This window comes from Schistocerca nitens, chromosome 8 (genome assembly GCF_023898315.1).
Source record: "Schistocerca nitens isolate TAMUIC-IGC-003100 chromosome 8, iqSchNite1.1, whole genome shotgun sequence".
Classification (NCBI taxonomy): Eukaryota; Metazoa; Arthropoda; class Insecta; order Orthoptera; family Acrididae; genus Schistocerca; species Schistocerca nitens.
The window spans coordinates 147,655,173-147,679,261 of NC_064621.1; the positions used below are offsets into that span (position 1 = coordinate 147,655,173).

Here is a 24,089-nt window from a genome sequence, read left to right on the forward strand (position 1 = left end):
TTTATATCTTAATGCAAAGAGTTTCCATCATCCCATTCAGAAAAGATCCGTTTTGAACACGTTGGTATATCAAGAAAAAACTGTCTCTCATGAGGACCACTTGAAGTCTGAAATTAGCCATCTGAAGTACATGTTCCAAAAGAATGGCTATGGTGCCCGCGATATAAAGGCAGCGTTTTCCAAGAAGAGGAAATGTGCAAATACAGCACACTCGCAGGATGAACCAACGATTGCGGTTCTTCCTTTTTGTGGCACTATATCCAGTAAAATGGGAAGAGTCCTGGGTAGACGGGGTATAACACCGATTTTTTGTCCTCCTAAGAAAATGAAGGAGATGATGCGCCCGTTAAGGACAGTCTCAGCCTCAGGGTCCCTGGAATTTATAATATCCCCTGTGAGTGTGGAAGCAATTATATAGGTCAGACCATTCATACCATATCCAATTGCTGTGCAGAAGACCAATAGCATTTTAAAAATATAGAACTAGAGAAACCGGCAATTCTGGAGTACAGCCCCACTAACAATCATAAAATACTGTTCGATGAAACAAAAACTTTGCCCCATGCCTCCACATACTGGGATCCTGCTATCAAGGAGGCAGTTGGAATAAGAATGAGCGAGAATAACTTTAGCCGTGATAGCAGATATCACGTGAACAGTGTATGGAAACGAGCGCTCGATGCAAATAAGCAGCAGAGACATTCCTCGCAGTGCTTTTGTTCTCATGGCAGCGGTGGCACCACAGCAGAGATGATGACACCGTCTGTGACAGCAGTGTGTAATCACCAACCAATCAGAAGCGGACCAACCAGAAGCCGTTAACAGGTTATGTAAATCCACAGGCTATATAAAGCTACCACAGCAACAATGAAGACAGTCAGTTCCTCCTGACGATGACATTGGAGGCTATAATCGAAAGTTCGAGATTTTATTCTGAACTGACGCAGCAAGAAAACTGAGAATGTTTTACATCTCACTGCTGTTGCGAAAGACTTCATTCTCACAGTACCTACAGCTAAAAAAATCTTCAAATGCACATCATTATTCTTCAGTTATTGAGGTTCTCACTTCTTTATGCATTGATACTGCCTGATTAAAAAGTGAAACACCTGGAAGACATTGTCAGATGTCAAATTAACTTCATACACGTGCACACCAATGGCAGAATGTAAATGACTACAGATACAATTCTCTGTGACAGGTAGAACAGCCACCATATTTAATGATGTTACCAGGCCCAGTAGGGTACATAAGGGGCAAGAACACCATCACATGTTGTTCAACCACTGTGAAGAACATGGAGATGCCACATATTTTTTTGAGACTGATCAGCACTTGATAGTATTTGAATGGGGCTTCATTGTGGGGCTCCTGTTTCCTGGCTGGCTGAATCATGCAATATCTAACTTTGTGGGCATTTGGATGTTAAGTGGCCCAATGTTGGACTGCATAGGAATGTGAGAGGAGGCATACTAATTGTGCAGATTCTGGTCAACCATGCCTGCCCACAAGGAAGGATCGTGGCATTGTGCGCTAAGCACATTGTAACCCCTTCACATCTGCATGTTTCATCCAAGAACAAGTAATGGGGTACCCACAATATTCTGCCATACCACATCATTAGTCAGACACTAGCAGCAACCAGATTAGGGACTCGCTTTCCCATGCACAGGCTGCCATACAGACCAAAACACAACTGACTGTGTTTGGACTACTGATAAAATGCTTCACATCACATTCAGCGATGAATTGCAGTTCTCCACCACCATGGAGAATGGCTCTGAGCACTATGGGACTTAACTGCAGTGGTCATCAGTCCCCTAGAACTTATAACTAACCTAAGGACATCACACACATCCATGCCCGAGGCAGGATTCGAACCTGATACCATAGCGGTCGCGCGGTTCCAGACTGTAGCGCCTAGAACTGCTCGGCCACTCTGGCCGGCACCACCATGGATGACCATCGTTAACAAGTATGGTGGTGGCTGGGGAGAGGTACCTTCTTCCAGTGTTTTGGAGTGCCAGAGCAGTGTTACACTTGCAGTCGTGGTGTAGAGAGCCATTGGTCATGGCTAATAATGATTGAGGGAACTCTGACAGCAGAACGGAACATCACGGGCTTCCTGCATCCTCATGTCTTACCTCACATGCTACAATGCTGTAGTGCCATTTTTCAACATGACAATGCTCATTCACACACACACACGTGACCTATCTCTACAAACTGTCTGCATGCTGTTGGGGTACTCCCATGGCCAGCAAGATCCCTAGATCTGCCCTCAACAGAACTTGTGTGGACCCAGCTCAGGCATCAACTATGTCCCAGTGCCAGTATCCAGGATATCAAGGATGAGTTACAACAGTTGTAGTCCAGCTTGCTTAAGGCAAGCTTTATGACACCCTTCCCAACCACATCATGCGTGCTTCCCAGGTAGAGGGGGTGCAATGTCATACTAGCCTCAACCTGCCAAGTTCTTTGTAAAATGGACTCAATTTTCTAATCATTTAAATAACATCACATACCCTGTTATCTTCTACATTTACATGACTACTCTTCTGCAGTTCACATTAAGTGCTTTGCAGAGGGTTCATTGAACCACTTTAACACAATTTCTTTACCATTCCACTCTCAAACAGTACATGGGAAAAATAAACATTTATATCTTTCTGTGCGACTTCTGATTTACTGCAATGATCATTTATCGCTATGGGCGTCAACGAAATATTTTCACTTTCGTGGGAGAAATTTGGAGGTTGAAATTTCATGGAAAGATCTTGCCACAACAAAGAACACCCTTGTTTTAATGAATCCCATCCCAACTTGTGTATTATATCCATGATACTCTATTCCTGACTTCACCATAATACATAATGAACTGCCCTTCTTTGAACTTTTTTTCTGTCCATCTTCAGTTCTATCTGGTAAGGATTCCATACTGTAGCACTCTAGTAGATCCATGATTTTTCATTTTGTTTCATCCTTCCCTTCTGGGTACTTCACATTTTTTGTCAGCCAGTCTGTTATTATCCGAGTCTATATCTGCTGCTGACAGGGGTGGTGGCAGGGGGGGGGGACGGCTATAGCCCCCCCCCCTCTAATGAAGTATTATATTACACTGGATAAAATGACTTCAGAAATCAGTGAATATATTACTCCAACAGATTCAATCTTTTTTATATAGTTATGTAGCAATATAGGTTGCAAAGTATTTTAAACACATTTTTAAAAAAGAATAAGAGTGACGAATAGCTTACTATCTAAACCAATAAATATCATTTAACTTAAAATTGGCGTCATATTATTTATAAATACATAATTTTTACCCTGAACTACAAAACAGTTAACAAAATCTACTTTAAGCAACACCAAATTTTACCAAGCGATATTCCATTCCTGCAAAACTCCCCCCCCTCCCCCCCGCCACCTTTTCCCCATTAGCTCCCCTTTAACCGATCTCTAGAATCGCCCCTGGCTGCTGATGTATCTTACAATGCAATATCTTATTCTGGAATCTTTGTCTGACCATGATGTAAGCCAGCTAGTACCTTCCCAAGTCCGTATGCTTTTTCCAAGTAGTTCACCCTCCCTTCCGATTCTTGAACAATGTATTTGCTACTGCAGTTCCACATAGCATTGGTGACAGAGGAGGCAAATCTGCAGTATCTGTACTCCTCAGCAGTAGCTACAAAAGGTGACATAAGGTGGGGGGATCTAATTTAAACCTCAAATAAGGTTATACAATGCCTCTGGGTGTGGCAAACACATGTTATATAAACAGCCTATAACATTAGTGTGTATGAATTGAGGCTCATAAATTCTTATCTTCTTTCCAGTCTCAACATCCCCTTGATAATCCTCTCCATGAGATCCAAAATCTGTTGCCAACTGAGAGATAATCATGACACTTTTCTTCAATTGCAGACCATATTTCCTGTGGACACTCATTGTGCCTTTAAGACAGTGGTTTCCAATACCATCTGCATCTGTGAATCATTGGGTATTGCTGATTCCTCTGTGGTCGTTGGCAGTTTCTGACTCCCTTTATTACGACAGATGCCAGAATGATGGTGACTTGTTACTGCTGATTATTTTTATTCAAAATTTAAGCAAGAGCTGGATCAGACCTTTGACTCAAGGTGTTTCGATTAATACGCAAAGATGCTATCAACAAAGCTTGTTTTTGCTATGTGCAACTCTTTAAAGTGATGTCATACAAGAATCTAGATTGGACACCATATATTAGCCTTGTTACACACTTCTTTGCAACAAACACTTTATTCCTCAGTGAAGAGTTGCTATAGAAAAGTATGCCCTAGGACATTAGTGAGTAAATAAAGCCAAATATGTCACCTTTTTGATCTTTTCATTTGCTGTTATTCATAATACAAAAGTTGCAGGACATTGTAAAGGGCTACATCTGCATCTATACTTTACTTCCTTATGAAGTCTCCCATTAACGAACACAATCTAGAAATAACAGTACCATTCATAAATACAATATTACAAATCAAAAAGGATTGCACAGAAAGGAGTGTGGTATTTTGTCACAAAAATCTTTGACTATTAACCCAGTGATGTGAAGAATCTAATAATAAACAAAACAATGGAAACTCCACATAGGAATATCAACGATGTAGGAAAAGGCAGTTTGCCACTTACCATAAAGACACATTAAGTTGCAGTCAGGCACACTAAGTGTGTGTGTGTGTGGGGGGGGGGGGGGGGGGCTATCATAATTACAAACTAATTCATTCAGCATCTTGGTGAGAAATCACAATTATGGTCCATGGCACTCTGGCCTGAGATGCTGGAGCTGGCAGTCTTGTGTGCGGGAGGTGTGTGTATGAATCGTGTGTGTCTCTCTTTTATTGATGAAGGCTGTGGCCGAATGTTTTATACAAGTGTCTTTTAATTGTGCCTGTCTGTAACTTAACTTGTCTTCTTTATGGTATATAGCAATATTTTCCTACATTGTTGAATCTAATAAATAATAAAACTAAGTGTGTGTGTGTGTGTGTGTGTGTGTGTGGATGGGGGTGGGGGTGCTAGTCACATCTTATAATTACAAACTAACTCATTCAGCATCTTAGTAACAAATCATAATTATGGCCCATGGAACATGCCAAAACTAAACTAAGCTCATATGAAAGTTGATGGACAGATGTTCTACATGTATGCTGTTCATAAAAAATGACAGGAGAGGTGGGAAATGATAGTGACACTAAAGAAGCAAAGCATAATAATGTTGTTAGGGGAATGTACATGCAGATGCACTGTTGGGATTCTTCGTGCAATACATTTCCTCTTCCATTAATAACTAGAGTATTTCCCCTATTTTAATAAATTCCATCTTTATTGTAGAACACTTCTCTTCTGCTGAATTAAAGTCATGTTTTTGCTTAACTAGAGAGAACTGTCTATGAGATATTAAAAATTAGCTGTTTTTTCCATTTAGTAATATTCTCTTCTCTTTTTCGTTTGAATTTCATCTACTTTTCTTCATTACTGGTTTTGTTATCTGAGTCCAAATTTGCATTGTGGTACACTTAATACTTGATTGTATTGCACGTTCAGTCACTGACTGTATGCTATCAAAGTTGATGCTGTGCACTTAAGTTACATCTCTCTCTAGTTCTTCGCAATGGTTTAAGCTAGTAGTCAGCAACGGTTACAGATGCATCAGTATTCTAAAATTTGGTGTTATGCCTGATGTATTTCATACGGACATGAAAGACCCTCTGTGCAGTGTGGTGGATACTGGTCAGACAAATATGTCTTCAATTAAGGTCCCACAAAAATTCAGGTAGATGCCCACGAAGAAGGATCAACTGTGCCTTTTAAGCACACTTGAGAAGTTCTCTCGATACTTCAACAACAACAACTACAACAACAACAACAACAATAGACAAATGAGACCAAAGTGATGACAAACAATTTTGTCAGGCTGTGTGCCACTCAACATTATTATTATTATTATTATTATTCAATCCCAAAGAAAGCAGGTGTTGAGAGATGTGAAAATTACTGAACTATCAGTTTAATAAGTCACGGCTTACAGATGAATGGAAAAACTGGTAGAAGCTGACCTAGGGGAAGGTCAGTTTGAATTCCATAGAAATGTTGGAACATATGACACAATACTGACCGTATGACTTATCTTAGAAGATAGATTAAGGAAAGGCAAACCTACATTTCTAGCATTTGTAGACTTAGATAAAGCTTTTGACAATGTTGACTGGAATACTCTTTCGAATTCTGAAGGTGGCAGGGATCAAATACAGGGCCCAAATGGCTATTTACAATTTATACAGACACCAGATGGAAGTTATCAGAGTCGAGGGGCATGAAAGGGAAGCAGTGGTTGGGAAGGGAGTGAGACAGGGTTGTAACCTATCCCCGATGTTACTCAATCTGTATATTGAGCAAGCAGTAAAGGAAACAAAAGAAAAATTTGAATTAGTAATTAAAATCCAAGGAGAAGAAATAAAAACGTTGAGGTTTGCCGATGACATTGTAATTCTGTTAGAGACAGCAAAAGACCTGTAAGAGCAGTTGAACGGAATGGACAGTGTCTTGAAAGGAGGATATAAGATTAACACCAACAAAAGCAAAATTAGGGTAATGGAATGTAGTCAAATTAAATGGGGTGATGCTGTGGGAATTAGATTAGGAAATGAGACACTTAAAGCAGTAGATGAGTTTTGCTATTTGAGGAGCAAAAAGTGGAGAGGATATAAAATGTAGACTGTCAATGGCAAGGAAAGCGTTTCTGAAGAAGAGAAATTTGTTAACTCGAGTATAGATGTAAGTGTCAGGAAGAGAAATTTGTGGCACAACTTGACTAGAAGAAGGGGATTGGTCGGCAGGACAAGTTCTGAGGCATCAAGGGATTACCGATTTAGTATTGGAGGGCAGCATGGAGGGTAAAAATTGTAGAGGGAAACCTAGAGATGAATACACTAAGCAGATTCAGAAGGATGTAGGTTGCAGTAGGTACTGGGAGATGAAGCAGCTTGCACAGGATAGACTAGCATGAAGAGCTGCATCAAACCAGTCTCTGGACTGAAGACCACAACATTATTATTATTATTATTATTACTACTATAATATACACATGAAAAGAAAAAAATGATTATGGTTTTCTTTCTTCCTCATTTTTTGGCTACTCAGTTTCTCCGATTCTGTCAGTGAATTTCCTGCCTGCATTCTCAAATAAATCATTAATTCTGAAAGAAATTTAATTTTAAACTATCACACAAATTTTAAAAAGAAATCTAGGATAAAAACCACAGAATCTATATTTACTCAATCATAGTTTACATTACAGTAAGTAAAACAAAACAATTCAGCATATGACAGTTTTTTACAAAGTTAAAAACTATACAGTAACATGTAATCAGTCTTTTGTAGCACAATCACATTACAAGGAAGATGAAGAAAAAAGATCGTTTTTGCTCAATACAAAAAGGAAAAACAATTCAACAATAAAAAGTTGCATAAAAATACAATGGATTAACTTTTCAAACAGACATTCATCACAAAACCAGTACCAGTTTAGAGCGTACAATGTAATTAATTACTAAGTTTGTAAAAAAAGAAAAAAAATACATATGTTACAAAGTAGAAAGAGAGAGGTGAACTTAAAACAACAGCAATGAGCATGGTACACATTTTGCATGTGTAGCAAATTTTTATGACTGATGATGCTATTTACATTTTTTTCCTTTCTTCTCATATTGTGTTAGACTTCTTGGAACACTTTTGCAAACTCCATTTACACAAAGTCATTTCTGTAAAAACCTTTTCAGCTTCTTGTTTCCTAATTCCATGTATGTTTTCCAAAGCAAAAATGATGGCCTGAAAAATAAACAGCCATCGAGTGTCTCACATATAAAATTAGAACTAAATGATAAACTCAAACATAATACATATCTTTTTATGATTGGTAATAGTGCAATATCCAAGGCACAATACACATTTTCTTAAGAATCTATCAATTTGCATCAATGTTCCTACATTTTCTAGTTAACAATTTTTCACAGAAACTTACAAAATATCAAAACAATTACTCAGTTGGAAACTTTGAGTCCTTTGTTAACACTACCTGCCAAGAAAGAGTAATTTGCATCTAATCACTTGTTAACTATTCAAATAACTTACATACATATGATGGAAATCTGCATAATGCCATTCCCGTATTTCGAGTTTGTATTTTAATAAACATTTAGGTAATGTTGCATATAATTTCATACAGAAACTGAACACTTTTTAAAAATAGCTTATTGTTTGGCATAATTACATATCCTTTTCACAAGAAATTATATATTTCAGTTGTCATTGATCATCTTAAAATCTGAAGCAGTAGCTCACACACAAAAATAGACTGTCAATTAATATGTTTGTGAGTGAACTACTGCTTTCTCTTATGATCTGAAGAAGGCTGTTGATGACCAAAACTGGTAATTTCTTGTTGAAATTATATATGACTGTGCTAGGCAATAGGCAATTCTTAAAAAGTAATTCAACAATCATCACAAACTTTTTTTTTTTTTTTATTAAGAAACTGATCAATCTGTTTTCCAATTGACACATTGCAGACTTTGATGTACATTAATATTTGAATGAAAGGCATAAAAGACCACATCTTTAATGACAATTTTAATTAGAAAACTTAGGAACTAACAGTATATTTGTACATCATATATCCTGTTAATCCTCTCTTACTGAATTGTTTATATTTATGTACTGAGGAATATGCAGTTCAGAACTTCCAAGAGATTTCATTCTAGTGTGTGTATAAAATATGACGACATGGAAATAGGAGAAGTTGAGAGTGTAAAATTCTTGGGATTACAACTTGATACTAAATTCAGTTGGGAGCAACATACTAACAAACTGCTAAAGCACCTAAACAAGTCTGTGTTTGCAATGCGAATGATGTCAGACATAGGAGATATAAATATTAAAAAAAAAAAAACTGGCATATTTTGCTTATTTTCACTCCATTATGTCGTATGGTATCATATTTTGGCGTAGCTCCACAAACCGAGAAATTTTGGGGTAACTCCACAAACTGAGAAAAAATTTTTAGAGTACAAAAGCTTATAATAAGAGTAATGTGTAGTGTAAATTCAAAGAATTGGGCATACTACGCATAGCTTCTCAGTATATTTACTGCTTAATGAAGTTTGTTGTAAATAATACATCTCTTTTTTCCAACTAACTGCTTACTAAACAGTATCAATACTAGGAATAAGAACAATACACATAAAGATTTAAAATCACTTACTCTTGCCCAGAAAGGAGTCCAGTATTTAGCAATGCATATTTTCAAGAAGTTACTAGCAAGCATTAAGGGAATACTTTCAGACAAGGCACAATTTAAACATAATTTAAAAGAATTTTTGGTGGCCAACTCCTCCTATTCCATCCATGAATTTCTCAACATGTGCAGTAGACCATTTTAATAAAAATTAATTATACTTTAATTTTTGACAATACTTGGTAGTAACAGCCAAGTAACTATCTACTGTGTGAAAGATGGATTTAATGAAAGCAGATGTAAGTATTAAAGCTGTAAATATTAGAAGTTTAATTTTAATTCATGTGCGTAATTTTACTGTTTATTGACTGAGAATCATTAAAATTAATGAAACTGAAGTTTTTCTAATTACATTTTTGTAATGTGTTTATCTGATATGTTCCACACCCAGGAGGATCCCCTCTTTTGTCGGTCTATGGAATGAATAATTAATCTAATCTAAATCTAATCTAATCTAAATGGGTAACGAGTTGCACTCTACCATTGCCTCAAAAAGCAAATAATGTTCCAAATGCACAGATGGATCGTTGTATTCCAATATCCTGTTGACAATAAGACCATCAGACAAAGCATATAAGGTCAAGTTGGACAATGAGGGTGAGTAAATCAATATTGATCATGTTTCAAGAACTATTAACCTCAAGTAATTAGAGAAGCAAAAACCTAAATCTTTATGTTTGGAATTGGCGTTTCAACTCCACTCCATCCAAATACGAGTTCAGTGTCTTAATTTCTTGGTAACAATCTACTATCCCAAATCCACGAAACAGATAAAAAAGACTGCTTTTGTTATGAGCAGGGACAGAAATAGGGTAGGCCTAGTATAGAAAAGATGGCAGGGCAGAAGAATGGAATAAGGAAAGGAGGAGGGAAGGTGGTGATGCCAAAATCAGCCTAGGAAGAGATTAGTGAAAGCAACAGCAACTTAATTATAAAAACCAATTGTAAGACAATAAACATATAAACATTAGTACCCCCGAGAGTAGTGTACTGGATCAACCACGTCTGACCACCACAAGGAAGGGCACTGTATTGTGCACCAGGCACATCGAAACCCTTCACATCCCGCATCTCATGCGTTAACTCTCATGCCACAGTACCGTAGTGCCATTTTTCAACAGGATGTACTCATCTATGCATGGCAAGTGTCTCTATGAACTGTCTGCATTATGTTGAGGTACTCCTGTGGCAGCAACACCCCAACATCTGTCACCAATTGAACATCAATTCCATCACAGTGCCAGTACCCAGGATATGAAGGACCAGTTACAACATTGACGGAGCAACTTGCTTAAGGAAAGATACAATGGCTTTATGACACCTTTTGCAGCTTTCAGTGCTTCCAGTTCAAAGATGCTGCAACTTCATGTTCACAAATGGGCTCTTACTGCCAATTTATTTGTAAATTTGACACAATTTTATAATCACTGAAGTGATATCACTATACCCTCCCGAATGTGAAGTTTCATTGCATTTTCTCCTCCCCTTCTGGGTGTTTCACTTTTTGTAAGGCAGTGTACATATCAATGCTTTCCAGGCAGTGCAAGACATTCAGAAAAGGTTCTATTTGCTGATGACAACAACATCACAGTCACTGATGTGATGGTACATGTTGCTATTAAAGGGTAGCAACATGTCCCACTTTCTTTCTACTCAGACCATGAGAGTTGGTCGTGTAGAAACCTTAATTTACACTAAATCTACATCTACATGATTACTCTGAAATTCACATTTAAGTGTTTGGCTGAGGGTTCATCGAACCACAATCATACTATCTCTCTACCATTCCACTCCCGAACAGCGCGCGGGAAAAACGAACACCTAAACCTTTCTGTTCGAGCTCTGATTTCTCTTATTTTATTTTGATGATCATTCCTACCTATGTAGGTTGGGCTCAACAAAATATTTTCGCATTCGGAAGAGAAAGTTGGCGACTGAAATTTCGTAAACAGATCTCGCCACGACGAAAAAGTCTTTGCTTTAATGACTTCCATTCCAACTCTCGTATCATATCTGCCACACTCTCTCCCCTATTACATGATAATACAAAACGAGCTGCCCTTTTTTGCACCCTTCGATGTCCTCCATCAATCCCACCTGGTAAGCATCCCACACCGTGCAGCAATATTCTAACAGAGGACGAACGAGTGTAGTGTAAGCTGTCTCTTTAGTGGCCTTGTTGCATCTTCTAAGTGTCCTGCCAATGAAACGCAACCTTTGGCTCACCTTCCCCACAATATTATCTGTGGTCTTTCCAACTGAAGTTGTTCGTAATTTTTACACCCAGGTACTTAGTTGAATTGACAGCCTTGAGAATTGTACTATTTATCGAGTAATCGAATTGTAACAGATTTCTTTTGGAACTCATGTGGATCACCTCACACTTTTCGTTATTTAGCGTCAACTGCCACCTGCCACACCATACAGCAATCTTTTCTAAATCGCTTTGCAACTGATACTGGTCTTCGGATGACCTTACTAGACGGTAAATTACAGCATCATCTGCGAACAACCTAAGAGAACTGCTCGGATTGTCACCCAGGTCATTTATATAGATCAGGAACAGCAGAGGTCCCAGGACGCTTCCCTGGGGAACACCTGATATCACTTCAGTTTTACTCGATGATTTGCCGTCTATTACTACGAACTGCGACCTTCCTGACAGGAAATCATGAATCCAGTCGCACAACTGAGACGATACCCCATAGGCCCGCAGCTTGATTAGAAGCCACTTGTGAGGAATGGTGTTAAAAGCTTTGCGGAAATCTAGAAATACGGAATCAACTTGAGATCCCCTGTCGATAGCGGCCATTACTTCGTGTGAATAAAGAGCTAGCTGCGTTGCACAAGAATGATGTTTTCTGAAACCATGCTGATTACATATCAATAGATCGTTCCCTTCGAGGTGATTCATAATGTCTGAATACAGTATATGCTCCAAAACCCTACTGCAAACCAACGTCAATGATGTAGGTCTGTAGTTCGATGGATTACTCCTACTACCCTTCTTAAACACTGGTGCGACCTGCACAATTTTCCAATCTGTAGGTACAGATCTATCGGTGAGCGACCGGTTGTATATGATTGCATCAGCGTATTCTGAGAGGAACCTAACCGGTATACAATCTGGACCTGAAGACTTGCCCGTATCAAGCGATTTGAGTTGCTTCGCAACCCCTAAGGTATCTACTTCTAAGAAACTCATGCTAGCAGCTGTCCGTGTTTCAAATTCTGTAATATTCCATTCGTCTTCCCTGGTGAAGGAATTTCGGAAAACTGCGTTCAATAACTCCACTTTAGCGGCACAGTCGTCGGAACAGTACCATCAGCACTGCGCAGCGAAGGTATTGACTGTGTCTTGCCGCCTGTGTACTTTACATACGACCAGAATTTCTTCGGATTTTCTACCAAATTTTGAGACAATGTCTCATTGTGGAACCTATTAAAGGCATCTTGCATTGAAGTCCGCGCCAAATTTCGTGCGTCTGTAAATTTTAGCCAATCTTCGGGATTTCGCGTTCTTCTGAACTTCGCATGCTTTTTCCGTTGCCTGCATCACAGACAGGAGTGCCTGCGATGGTGTACTCAACGACCAACCTGGGTGCACGAATGGCAAAACTTCATTTTTTGGATGAATCCAGGTTCTGTTTACAGCATCATGATGGTCACATCCGTGTTTGGTGACATCGCGGTGAACGGACATTGGAAGCGTGTATTCATCATCGCCATACTGGCGTATCACCCGGTGTGATGCCATTGGTGTGAGTGCCATTGGTTAAAAGTCTCGAGCAGCTCTTGTTCGCATTGATGGCACTTTGAACAGTGGACGTTACATTTCAAATGTGTTACGACCCGTGGCTTTACCCTTCATTCGATCCCTGCGAAACCCTACATTTCAGCAGGATAATGCACGATCGCATGTTGCAGGTCCTGTACGGGCCTTTCTGGATGCAGAAAATGTTCGACTGCTGCCCAGGTCAGCACATTCTCCAGATCTCTCACCAATTGAAAACGTGTGGTCAATCGTCACAATACGCCAGTCACTACTCTTGATGAACTGTATTGTGTGGAATGCCCAGACATATCAAGGCCGTTATTACGGCCACAGGTGGTTGTTCTGGGTACTGATTTCTCAGGATCTATGCACCCAAACTGCGTGAAAATGTAATCACATGTCAGTTCTAGTATAATATATTTGTCCAATGAATACCCATTTATCACCTGCATTTCTTCTTGGTGTAGCAATTTTAATGGCCAGTATGGTAAGATAGCACTGGTAGAGAAAAGACCACATACTGTGCCTGCATTTTTTATTTATGTGCAGACATGAAATGCTTTTCTACGCACAGTACAGCCAAAGCCAGGATGGAGGGTGAGTGTTTTATTGGTGGGAAGGAGCCGTTTACACTTTGATATCGCAACTTAGGGATTCCGTGGACAAAGAAGAAGAGTGTAAGGTGACAATGGCTGTTGATAATTTAAAAATGCTTAATTAATTACTTACTTACTTCTTGACCTAGGTACACTAATGATCTGTCTGTCGACAAGTTTGGCAATTAAGAAGTAAAATGTGAATGTTTAACTGATATGTTGAACGTGTTATGGAGACTGTTAAATACAGGAGGATTTTGAGAGGAAGTGGTTACATGATTTTGTAGCTACAGTTAGCAAACATAATTTTCCATTATCACAGCACTTTCATTTAGATAGATAAGAAGTTCGGTACAGCTATGAGTGGCAGTGCATAGCAGGACCATGACTTCAAGGAGTGACACAAGTGCAGAAAGAGAAGATTTAAAGGTAAAGATAATCACGAAGACAGGACTGACAGATCACATTCACAGAATTGATACCATGGTTAAGTACTCTCAAGCAGTGAATACAGCGGTAACATTTCATTTCACTGATAAACATCAGAGCTCCTGTTAGAGAAAGCAAATGAAACATTCAATGATGTTCAAAACTGGGCAGTATGTAATAAATTCACAATGAACATAATGGAAACAAATAGTATCAGCAAAAGAACAGAAAAAAAACTTTTTGCATTAAGCATAGATGTGTAACAAACACAAAGTTTTTAGGGATGATTATTGATTTCAATTGACATGGAATGAACACACAAAGATACTGGCAAAAAGACTGTCATCAGCGTACTATGCTCTTAGGGTTGTATCACTTTACAAAGCCCAATATCTTGTCTTGACATACTATTCTCATGTACACTAATTTCTTGGCTATGGAACTCTTTTCTGGGGTTCAACACATGGGGACTGTTGAATTTTTATTGAATTTAGCATATGTCAAAATTCAGGTGTAAGTAAGAAACACACATTTTTTTGTTTTCTCTAAAAAAAATTCCTGCACAGTGATACAGACCTCCAAAGATGACATTGCAAACACCATGTCGAAGATACAAATTTCGGAAATTTTTTTAAAAGGCTGTATCTCTGTAACAGTTCTAGATACTTTGTTAGAGGTTTTTTATTATTTTAAAGATAACTGCTTTACGATTACAATGGTATCCTCCGTTCGGACAAATCTGTCAAGTTCTTTTACTGGCACCTTTTTAAATTTCTTTTACAATTTACAGATTTTTTTTCTTTTCAAAAACGACAATCCAGAAAAGTTACATTTTCTTCTGTTGATTATTACCATGTAGTACTATATTTACTGTAAGGGAGAGCTTCCACTTTTAAGTTGGACTGGTTTTTTAAAAAATCATTTTTTTTTTAATTCTTACTAATTTCTTTACAATGTTTATTTCTATTGTCTTTGTTGCAGTTATTTCTTCTCACTTTCTTTGTTGCAATTATTTCTTTTCACTTTTATTGTTGCAGATATTTCTTACACTTTGTTGTTGTTTCTTGTCAGGTTCTTTGTCACAGTTGTTCATTGCAGGTTTTGGTATTGTAGTTGTTCAGTGCTAATTGGTTTACTGAAGAAGCTTCTAAGAAATCTGAGACCATCCAGTGAGTTCTGTGTTTTTGTGAAGAATTTGCCCGTTGACACAGTTGCAGTGTGTTTTGTGAAAAGGACTGTCTCCTGACTGGGGCCACAGGAGAAGTGTGCTGACTATTTGCACATCCATATAAGAGTGATATATATGGCAAACAAAAAACAGACTTTGTTCAGGTTGGGAATAAGGTTCTCATCTGAAGATTCTGTTTCAAAGTGAATACTGTTTCCAGTGACGACTTTCTGTGTTCTAAATGTTTTGACAGAATAACACCAATGATAGTATCTGAACAAAGTGAAGCCTCCCATGGTGCAGATTTTGCATCAATAAAGAAAGAATTAAATACCCTGAACCAGCCAACTACAGAAGTAGGTGTTAGTCCTGTTAAGAAACCATGGTCAGTGAAGTTGAGTCATAAGCTCTACGCATCAAGAAAGTGCAGAGAAATTACTAAAGCTATGGATGAATACACTACAGCAAAACTGACCACACTCTTCAAAGAAGAAATTCCATCTTCAGAAGAAAATGAACCAAAGCACTCTTGCACCTCTTGCCAGGACTATTTTCACAGATATAAATGAAGCTGTTGAATACTGTGCATCCTACAGTGAAAAGGTACAAGTTTTAATTATTATTCCAGAGACATTTTGAAAGAAAACAATTTTGAATCATATTCCATCAGTATCAAAAGTACATGGTAAACAATTCAAGAAACGCTTGGTCTGTAAAAGGAGTCTTTGGAAGACCAGATCCCTATTATGGTTATCCTGTAGAAGCAGCTCAAATAGTGCAGTCATTTTATCTGGAAGATAAATGGGACTGTTATTGCCAGAATGCCTACAAAAAAGACACTATAACTGTAACAGTTGACGGTCAAAAAATTGTGAAAGTGATGAGGTACATGACTTACAGTATTGAAGAAGTTTTTCAATTTATAAGAGCAACTATACAACTTCACAAATTGGAAGATAAAAACTTTATGCACTACAACCTAAGTGGGTAGTTCCACACCCACCTAGAGATGTCTGTTAGTGTGTGTACTGCATGAATTTTGAACTTTCTGTGGCAACTTTGAAGGACTTACTGGAGCACGTGACATATGAGACCTTGGTTGGGCATTTGAAGCCATTAGTAGTCTGTGACATAAAGCGAGAGACTTGTTTGTTTCAAGAATGTGGTGACTTCCCTGGAAAGCAAGGACTGTCTTTACAGACACTTGGCTTGGAAGACGTAGCAGATAACACTGCAGAAATTACGTATGCGACATGGAGAGGAAAATAATCTAATTAACAAAACTGTTGCCTCTGACAGTTTCATTGAACTTGGTAACTGGTCAGTGAAAGCAGTAACACACCAGCATCTGAAGAAATTGCAACAACAATACATTGCAGAAGTGAAAGGGTGTGTACAGGCTGAAGAACTATTTTTAGTGCTTCACTGTGATTTTGCTGAGAACTGGTCTGTAACTCTCCCACAAGAAGTACAAGTATATCATTGTAGTAATTACCAGGTTTCAATTTTTACAGGAGTGACATATTTACAAAACAAGACCACAAGTGTTGCAGTTATAAGTGATGACAGAACATGACTCAGCACATGCTTTGCTAGCAATGCACAAAATTCTTCAACTGCAAACAGGGCAGAGAAGATCATCATTATTTCTGATGCTGCTCCTAGTCATTTTAAAAAACATTACCAGCTGTTTGAGTTGAGTAAGTCGCTAGTGCTAACTGACTGGGTATACAGTGCTACTGGTTATGGGAACAGGCCTTGTGATGGTGTAGGAGGCCTGCTGAAACACCACACCATGCTACAAAACATAATCTTTCCAGACCAAATACAGCTGCAATTCAGAATGCTCAGGATTTTACGAGAGTCAAAGTCTTACACATTCACAGCCCTCATTTTTGTCCAAAGAGGAAATCGAAGAATTCTGTGAGCAGAAAAAGGAAGAATGGTCTAAACAAATTTCTTCTGTGAAAATAATTCAGAAGACACATTTTTGGACGTAAGGTGATGGGCGAACATATATTACACACACTTTAAAGAGCAAGAAAGAAGAAATTTCGTTCGTTCGGCCAACACCTCAGAAACAGCAGGATAATATTCAGATGCACAACCTGAGAAGAGAGATGTTCGTGGCATGTATGTATGAATGTGACTGGTGGATTGCAGAGATTATAGACACCAGCTATGAGTTAAATGAAATTGTAGTGAACTTTATGCTACCACATGGACCAGCTGCTGGTTTCCAGCTGAAGGACAGCAACAACACCATCAGCACTCACTTCCTGTTCCTATTGGTTCAACAGGAAGGCATCACTCTATATCAAAGGAAGATACTGAAGCAGTGTAACACATTTTTAGTTCATTGCCTAGCTAATTTCAGTACAAAACAGAATGCAGAGAAGTTGTATCAACTGAAACCTTTAATTCTTTGGACCTTTCACATAGTTTTGAACCATTTAGAATGCTTGAAAAATGAATCTCTTACTCATCTTCCAAAACTAAAATTATGTTAAATAAGACTAGGTTCTGATTTTTATGAGCCTGTTATGTGATAATGTGGTAATAAAACAGGTTTTATGTATGGCAAAACTTTCTATTGTTTATAAAATCTGTTCAACCTGAAAGTGGAAGCTCTCCTTTTCAGGAAATGTAGAACTCTATGGTACCAATCAACAGGAAAAAAAAAAAAAATATATCAAAATTTTATGGATTGCCATTTTTGGAAAAAAAAAAAAAACTTTTTTCCACAAATTATAAAAAATGTTCAGAACACCGCAGTAAAAGAACTTTGAGAGATAAGTTCAAATGGAGGATTTCTTTGTAATCATAAAGCAATTATCTTTCAAATAAAAAAAATATCTATAACTGTTCCAGAGATACAGCATTTTAAAATTTTTTCCGTAATTCACGTCTTAAAAATGGTAATGTGCAGTGTCATCTTTGGAGGACTGTATCTCGGAGGAGAATTTGTTTTGGAGAAAACAAAACAAATACGTGTTCCTTACTTAGTCCTTCATTTTAACATATGCTACATTCAATAACATCCGAGACTATGAACGTAAGATTTTTTTCCTAGCCTGCCTGAATTGATATGGACTACGCCCTATACATAATTATGGAACAAGAACCAGTTGGGACTTACGTTTGGCAAGAAAACCAAACAAAAATCTCAAAACAGCGTTTTCTGTCAGCGGATAAAACTTCACAATAAACTGCCCAAGCAATAAAACACATTTGTTTACAAAGGCAACTAAAACATACTTCATACTTCACCAGTAATGCATCCTACACAACTGAAGATTACTCACAAGATTCAGAATGGTGGTTAATAGTGAAAAGGGTAACTGCAACACCCTGTCACATTACAATACATGATCACAATGTGCCATGATCTACAGTGAATGCTAGCATAGTTTCATAATTCTCCTGAGCTCAACACCTCACTTGTCATGTAGAAATGCTGACTTCAGATTCTCATACAGACTGGCGGGAGGTCATGGGTAGGAGAAGGGGAGGGATTTTACAAGGTATAATTGCATTTTTAAGGGTCTGGAGTCAGTTGAAGGGAGTGTAAGGAGCATTTCCATTGTCCTTGAGTCACCAGTGGTGCAGTGCGAAAACTGTTTTTTGTATTATAAATTGTGTGGTGCAAGGAATGTGTAAATCATAGAAAATTGTGCAACAGGGACCATGCAAATGAGGCAGTGCAGTTAACAATGCAGGAAAAGAGAGATTGCTACTTACCTATAAAGATGACACGTCAACTTGCAGACAGACACAATTAAAAGGCTTTCGGCCACAGTCTTCATCAGTAAAACACACACACACACACACACACACACACACACACACAGGCGGCGCGTGCGTGCAAAAGGAAGCACACACAACCGCCAACTCCAGCATCTCTGACCAGAATGCAACATCACGTGGGTTGTAAGCAGCAGTCTGGAGGGTGTCAGGAAGGGGAAGGGGATGGGATAGTAGTGTACACGTGGGGAGGGAGACAAATGCTGCCTGGTGGAGTGTGCAAGGACTAGACTGCCATTCTGTTTATTTGCAGCCTCTCACAACACATCTGCCCATCTTTCTCCGCTCCTCTCCTTGTTTGCTCCCCTTTTTTTTCCCCACCACCCTGCCTCACTACCTCATGAGGCTATGCCTGTTGGCAGTCTAGTCCCTGCACACTCCACCAGACAGCATTCTTTTCTCTCCCCACCTGTACACTACTATCCCTTCCCCACCCCTTCCAGATTGCTGCTTGCATTCCAAGTGATGTTGCACTCTGGCCCGAGATGCTGGAGTTGGCGGTCATGTGTGCTTGCTCGTGTGTGCGTGTGAACTGTGCATATGTGTGTGTGTGTGTGTGTGTTTTTTTTACTGATGAAGGCTGTGACAGAAAGCTATATGTGAGTATCTTTTAATTGTGCCTGTCAGCAACCTGACATGTCTTCCTTACGGTAAGTAGCAATCTGTCTTTTCCTCATAGTTGATATTTCTAATAGATGGTGCAGTTATTGAGACACTGATCTCATATTTGGGAGTCTAGACTTAACTCAGTCTGGACATCCTGATTTAGATTTCTATGGTTTTCCAAAATCATTCCAGAAAAATGCTGGGATGGTTCCTTCATTGAGGCCATGGCCAACCACCTGTACTGTCTTCATAAAAACATACTTATACATTCTGTGTGTATGTACATCGTGAGCTACTTATTTTCATTATATTATGATGTGAAATCCTACATCATTGTGAGATGATGTCGGGATGCATAAAAAAAAAGCTAATCAAATCACAATTGCAAATATGGAGGAACAAAATCACAACAGGTCAAAGACAGAAAATTTTCTTGTAAAATATATGTATGTCACAAACAGTGAACCTGCACTTAGGTGCACAGACTGAATGTCAAATTATCACAAATGATATAATTTGTAAGTCACAACTAACAATAGCGCACCATGTGAGTTCGAAGCTATTTGCAAGTGTATGGCACTTTGCTCTGGGAAAACAGTCAAAAGTGCTTTTTACGCCAAAACTAGTTGTGTAACTAAGAAGAGGTCTTAATAAATATACAGCCTACGTGGGAAAATGTGTCCTTCACTCTACTCATACAATAATATGCAGGCAACAAAACAAGGTGATTACAAGGGTTAATAATGAGGCAGCTTAGGGGGCTGTTTAGACTCCTCAGTATCAACTGCTGTAAAACAGAGATCATTTACAGTACCACACAATGAGTAATAAAAATTGGTAGTTTGGAACTTTGGCTAATCAATCTACAACTTCCCTGCAAGGTACTGTAGCTACATTAAGCTTTCATAGCTTGTATTTATTTAGATGTGTCATACATTAAATTCAGATGGTATAGAGAGAAAAATATATTAGATGTGGCTGTCAGTACACTTAATGATGCTGACTTTTCTTAGTACTCATATGTTTAAGGCTGTGTGATGCTTTATCACTGAAAATAATAATAATAATAATAATAATAATAATAATAATGATGATGATGATGATGATGATGATGATAAACCTCCTTTTCAAAATATTGTAAGAGTTTTTTGCAGAAATCAGTAATATGGTTTTGATCATTACCATAAACACACACTGGCGTTTTGTAATTGTAAAAAGTTAAAATTGTTCTTTCTATCATACTGCTACACATTTACAAAAGTGAAATTCAAGTCAAGGTATACATCACATCCCATTTATCTTGATCAGTCCAAATAACTTGTCATCCAGAAGTGTAACAAAATGTATCAAGTGAATGTTGTTTAGCCACAAGAGGGACATTAACCAGCATGACTGCTGCTCTTGTAAATTTGTTTGTAACGAAAATATGAACAGCTGTGCATCTTTTTTCTAAAGAACTACACCCTATACTTTTTATTTGGTAATCCAGTTCCTTTCCTCAAGTCTTGTTTAAAAACATACCACAATGTACTGTTCACATAAACATGACATTATTAAAAATGTCACAAAACTGACTCCGATTCTCCTGTACCAGCACCAGCGCAAGTACGAACGATAACATAACTCGTCCACTTGCTGGAGTTGATAGTAGGCATGTGGAAACACAAGGAAAATGCACAATGGTCATTCAGTCAACTGTCTGACAATGTACACCATCGAAGAGAAGGTAGAAATACTATTCATCTACAGAGAATGTAAGTTAGCAGAACAGTAATTGCAATAACGTGTTCTTATTTTAGTATGGATACAGTAGTACTTTTAAACAATATGCTGCAGAAAGTACAAGCATTCCTTAGTTAAAAGCTGCATCATCATTACTTTTGTTTTGTTGTGGCTGAAGGGAGGTGTAATGCTATTCAGGTAGGCCATGGAGGATCTAGATTAACCTGCTCAGTCCACTAGATAACTCCTCTGGACTTTTTTCTTTCAGACTGCATTAAAGGCATAGCTTATTGCAGTATACAGGAATGTACTGTATTTGCTTGTAATTCACTTGAGGAGGCAAGATTGGAAGCAGTGACGAGTTCTTTCATCCAGCATGCAGATCCATACATGGATACATCACTGCCAATTGTCAACAATTTGAGCAGCTTTGAATGTCCTACACAAGAGTCCTCAATGGATTATAGTACTACTAAATGCTACTGTAGATCCCTGTTTCTGTTTAAAGTTGAGTGTTGTATTTCCATATATACATTATACTGTTTTCAAACAGCTCTTGAGGAGAGGAAGTGGAATGCTTAGTAAAAAAAATATTATAAGGCACTACTTAAAAAGTATGTACTGCTGTTCATATCTTTGTAATGAGCAAAGACACAAGGAAGGCAATTATAATGCTTAACTTCCCCCTTGTAGATAAACAACGTGCTTGGAACATTATTTATTTTGCTTCTTATTTAGGATGGTCAAGATAAATCGGTTATCCTGTATAATAATGAGGGTCTAACAAAAGACAGAGAATGAAAGAATTATACACAAGCATATCTTGTGCATATGCCTGCCACCAGCTGTGTATAATTGCTCTGTTTGATGGATATTAATTTGCTACTATACAAGAGAAATTACCTCTGGAAGCAAAACATCAAAAATGTAGCTACTTGGATTGTCTATAGTGCCTTTTGGTGCTATTTTGAGCAAGTAGCCTGATAGTATTTTGTAGACCATATGAACCTGCAACAAAGAAAAACAGAGCTGATGATACAAGTAACATGAACTGATATAAACAGACACCAGAACATTGGGGGAGGGGGGGGGGGGGGGGAGATGACGTATTTGATTGTTAAGAGCTCCAATGATGGATTTGTGTGCTTACAAAAGCTTGAGATTCATTATGTAGTCTGGTTTTAGACATGTTGTCCACTTGACTATCTAAGATTTTGTTCAAATTTTGTGTGTAGATATGTTGCACGGCTTAATAAAGATACCAGATTTCTAGCTCACATATCTTAATATTTTGTGAATAGGAGCCTATTAAGTGAAAGGTGATAAATATTTAAAATTTCAGCCAAGTTTAAGTGATGTATTTCAGTGAACAATCATGGTACAGTGCAAAATTTGGCTGAAAAGTTTGCACTGTGCACATTCTGTAAATTTTATGCTATCTGAGCTACCATTCTTTTTCCAACTAGCGTTCAAAGTTGTCATCAAGGAAGAATTATCCTACGTTTAAGTGATTCAAACTCTTCAAGTAGTATGTTCAAAAAAAGAGATGTGTTTGAAAGTGTATGATCATGACATAAATATAGCTCTTACGAAGGTGACATCTGTGACTTAAAGACATCAGAGTTCCAAGAAGCTTCAGGGAAACAGTGACATGAATCCCAGGTTTTCCTTTTGTTATGACAAAAATTATATTGCTAGGTGTTAATAATTTCAGTTCTTAAAGGGAACTTGTATTCCTTGTAATAAAACATGCTCAAAAATTAAAAAGGGGGCTAACAATCTTATCTTGAAGTTATTTGTTTACTGTCTGTAAAACACTCCATCAGTTACAATACAGCACCACTGCAAATGCTGTACTCAGGCATGGGATTAGTTATGTACTGTTCATAAGCTTGGAAATTGTACCTACTGCTGTCAACCAACTAGATGTTGCTGCAAATGAATGTGCTGGGAGGGCGACCAATAGTCATTAAACAGAGATACCAAAAGTTTCTCAAGTACTACCCTCTCCCATGGATACAGTCTTCTATAAAGAAAGCACAGAATCTATCACCACTTAACTGTGGGTAGTGCATCAATATCAGGTCTTGGGACAGCGTACAGGGGAAGCAAGGATCAGAGGGAACTGAGGAGTATTACTTCCCCCACCCCCAATTCAAAAAGACCTTGTCTCACACTCAAACTCAAATTTAACCTGAACTCGTGAAAAGCACTTTACCTATTGGTAAGCCAGCTCTGTCCTGTGCCTGGTAGACAAGCGCAAAACTGTTGGCAACTTCTAATTGTTGGTAACTACAACATACTCCTTAAAGATATGGCAGCAAGAGATTGGATTTTCACCTTGTGCACCTGGAGAGGTCATTCAATATGTCGAAGTAGAACAGGTTGTTATCAACTGCAGATTGTCATACACACTGCAACAAAAAATGTCTGTCATCTGGGCTCCAAGGTCACATTTGATTTGTTCCAGCATAAGGCAGAGAAAGTTGAAAAGACCAGTGTTGCTCATGAAATTTCATCAAAGCTCACAATCTGCATCATTATCTCCAGAACAGATTGTGGCCCACAGTTCTGTATCAACTGGAAGCCTTGAATGAGATTTTGAAAGTTATGTGAGAAACCAGGTTGTGACTTCCTAGACTTACACCACAGGTTTAACAATGG

The 24,089-nt window shown here is 38.2% G+C and overlaps 1 protein-coding gene across 1 annotated transcript in view; it reads right to left on the bottom strand.

The window, feature by feature from the left end:
• Window positions 1–7,395: 7,395 nt before the first annotated feature.
• Window positions 7,396–24,089, bottom strand: part of LOC126199091 (uncharacterized) — a 133,773-nt gene continuing 117,079 nt past the window's right edge. Inside the window, exons 7-8 of the mRNA XM_049935842.1 lie at window positions 22,329–22,433; window positions 7,396–7,860 (exon numbers count right to left, since the gene is read on the bottom strand). Of these exons, the coding sequence (XP_049791799.1) occupies window positions 7,735–7,860; window positions 22,329–22,433 (231 nt within the window). The 3' untranslated portion in view covers window positions 7,396–7,734. The remainder of the gene's footprint in view (window positions 7,861–22,328; window positions 22,434–24,089) is intronic.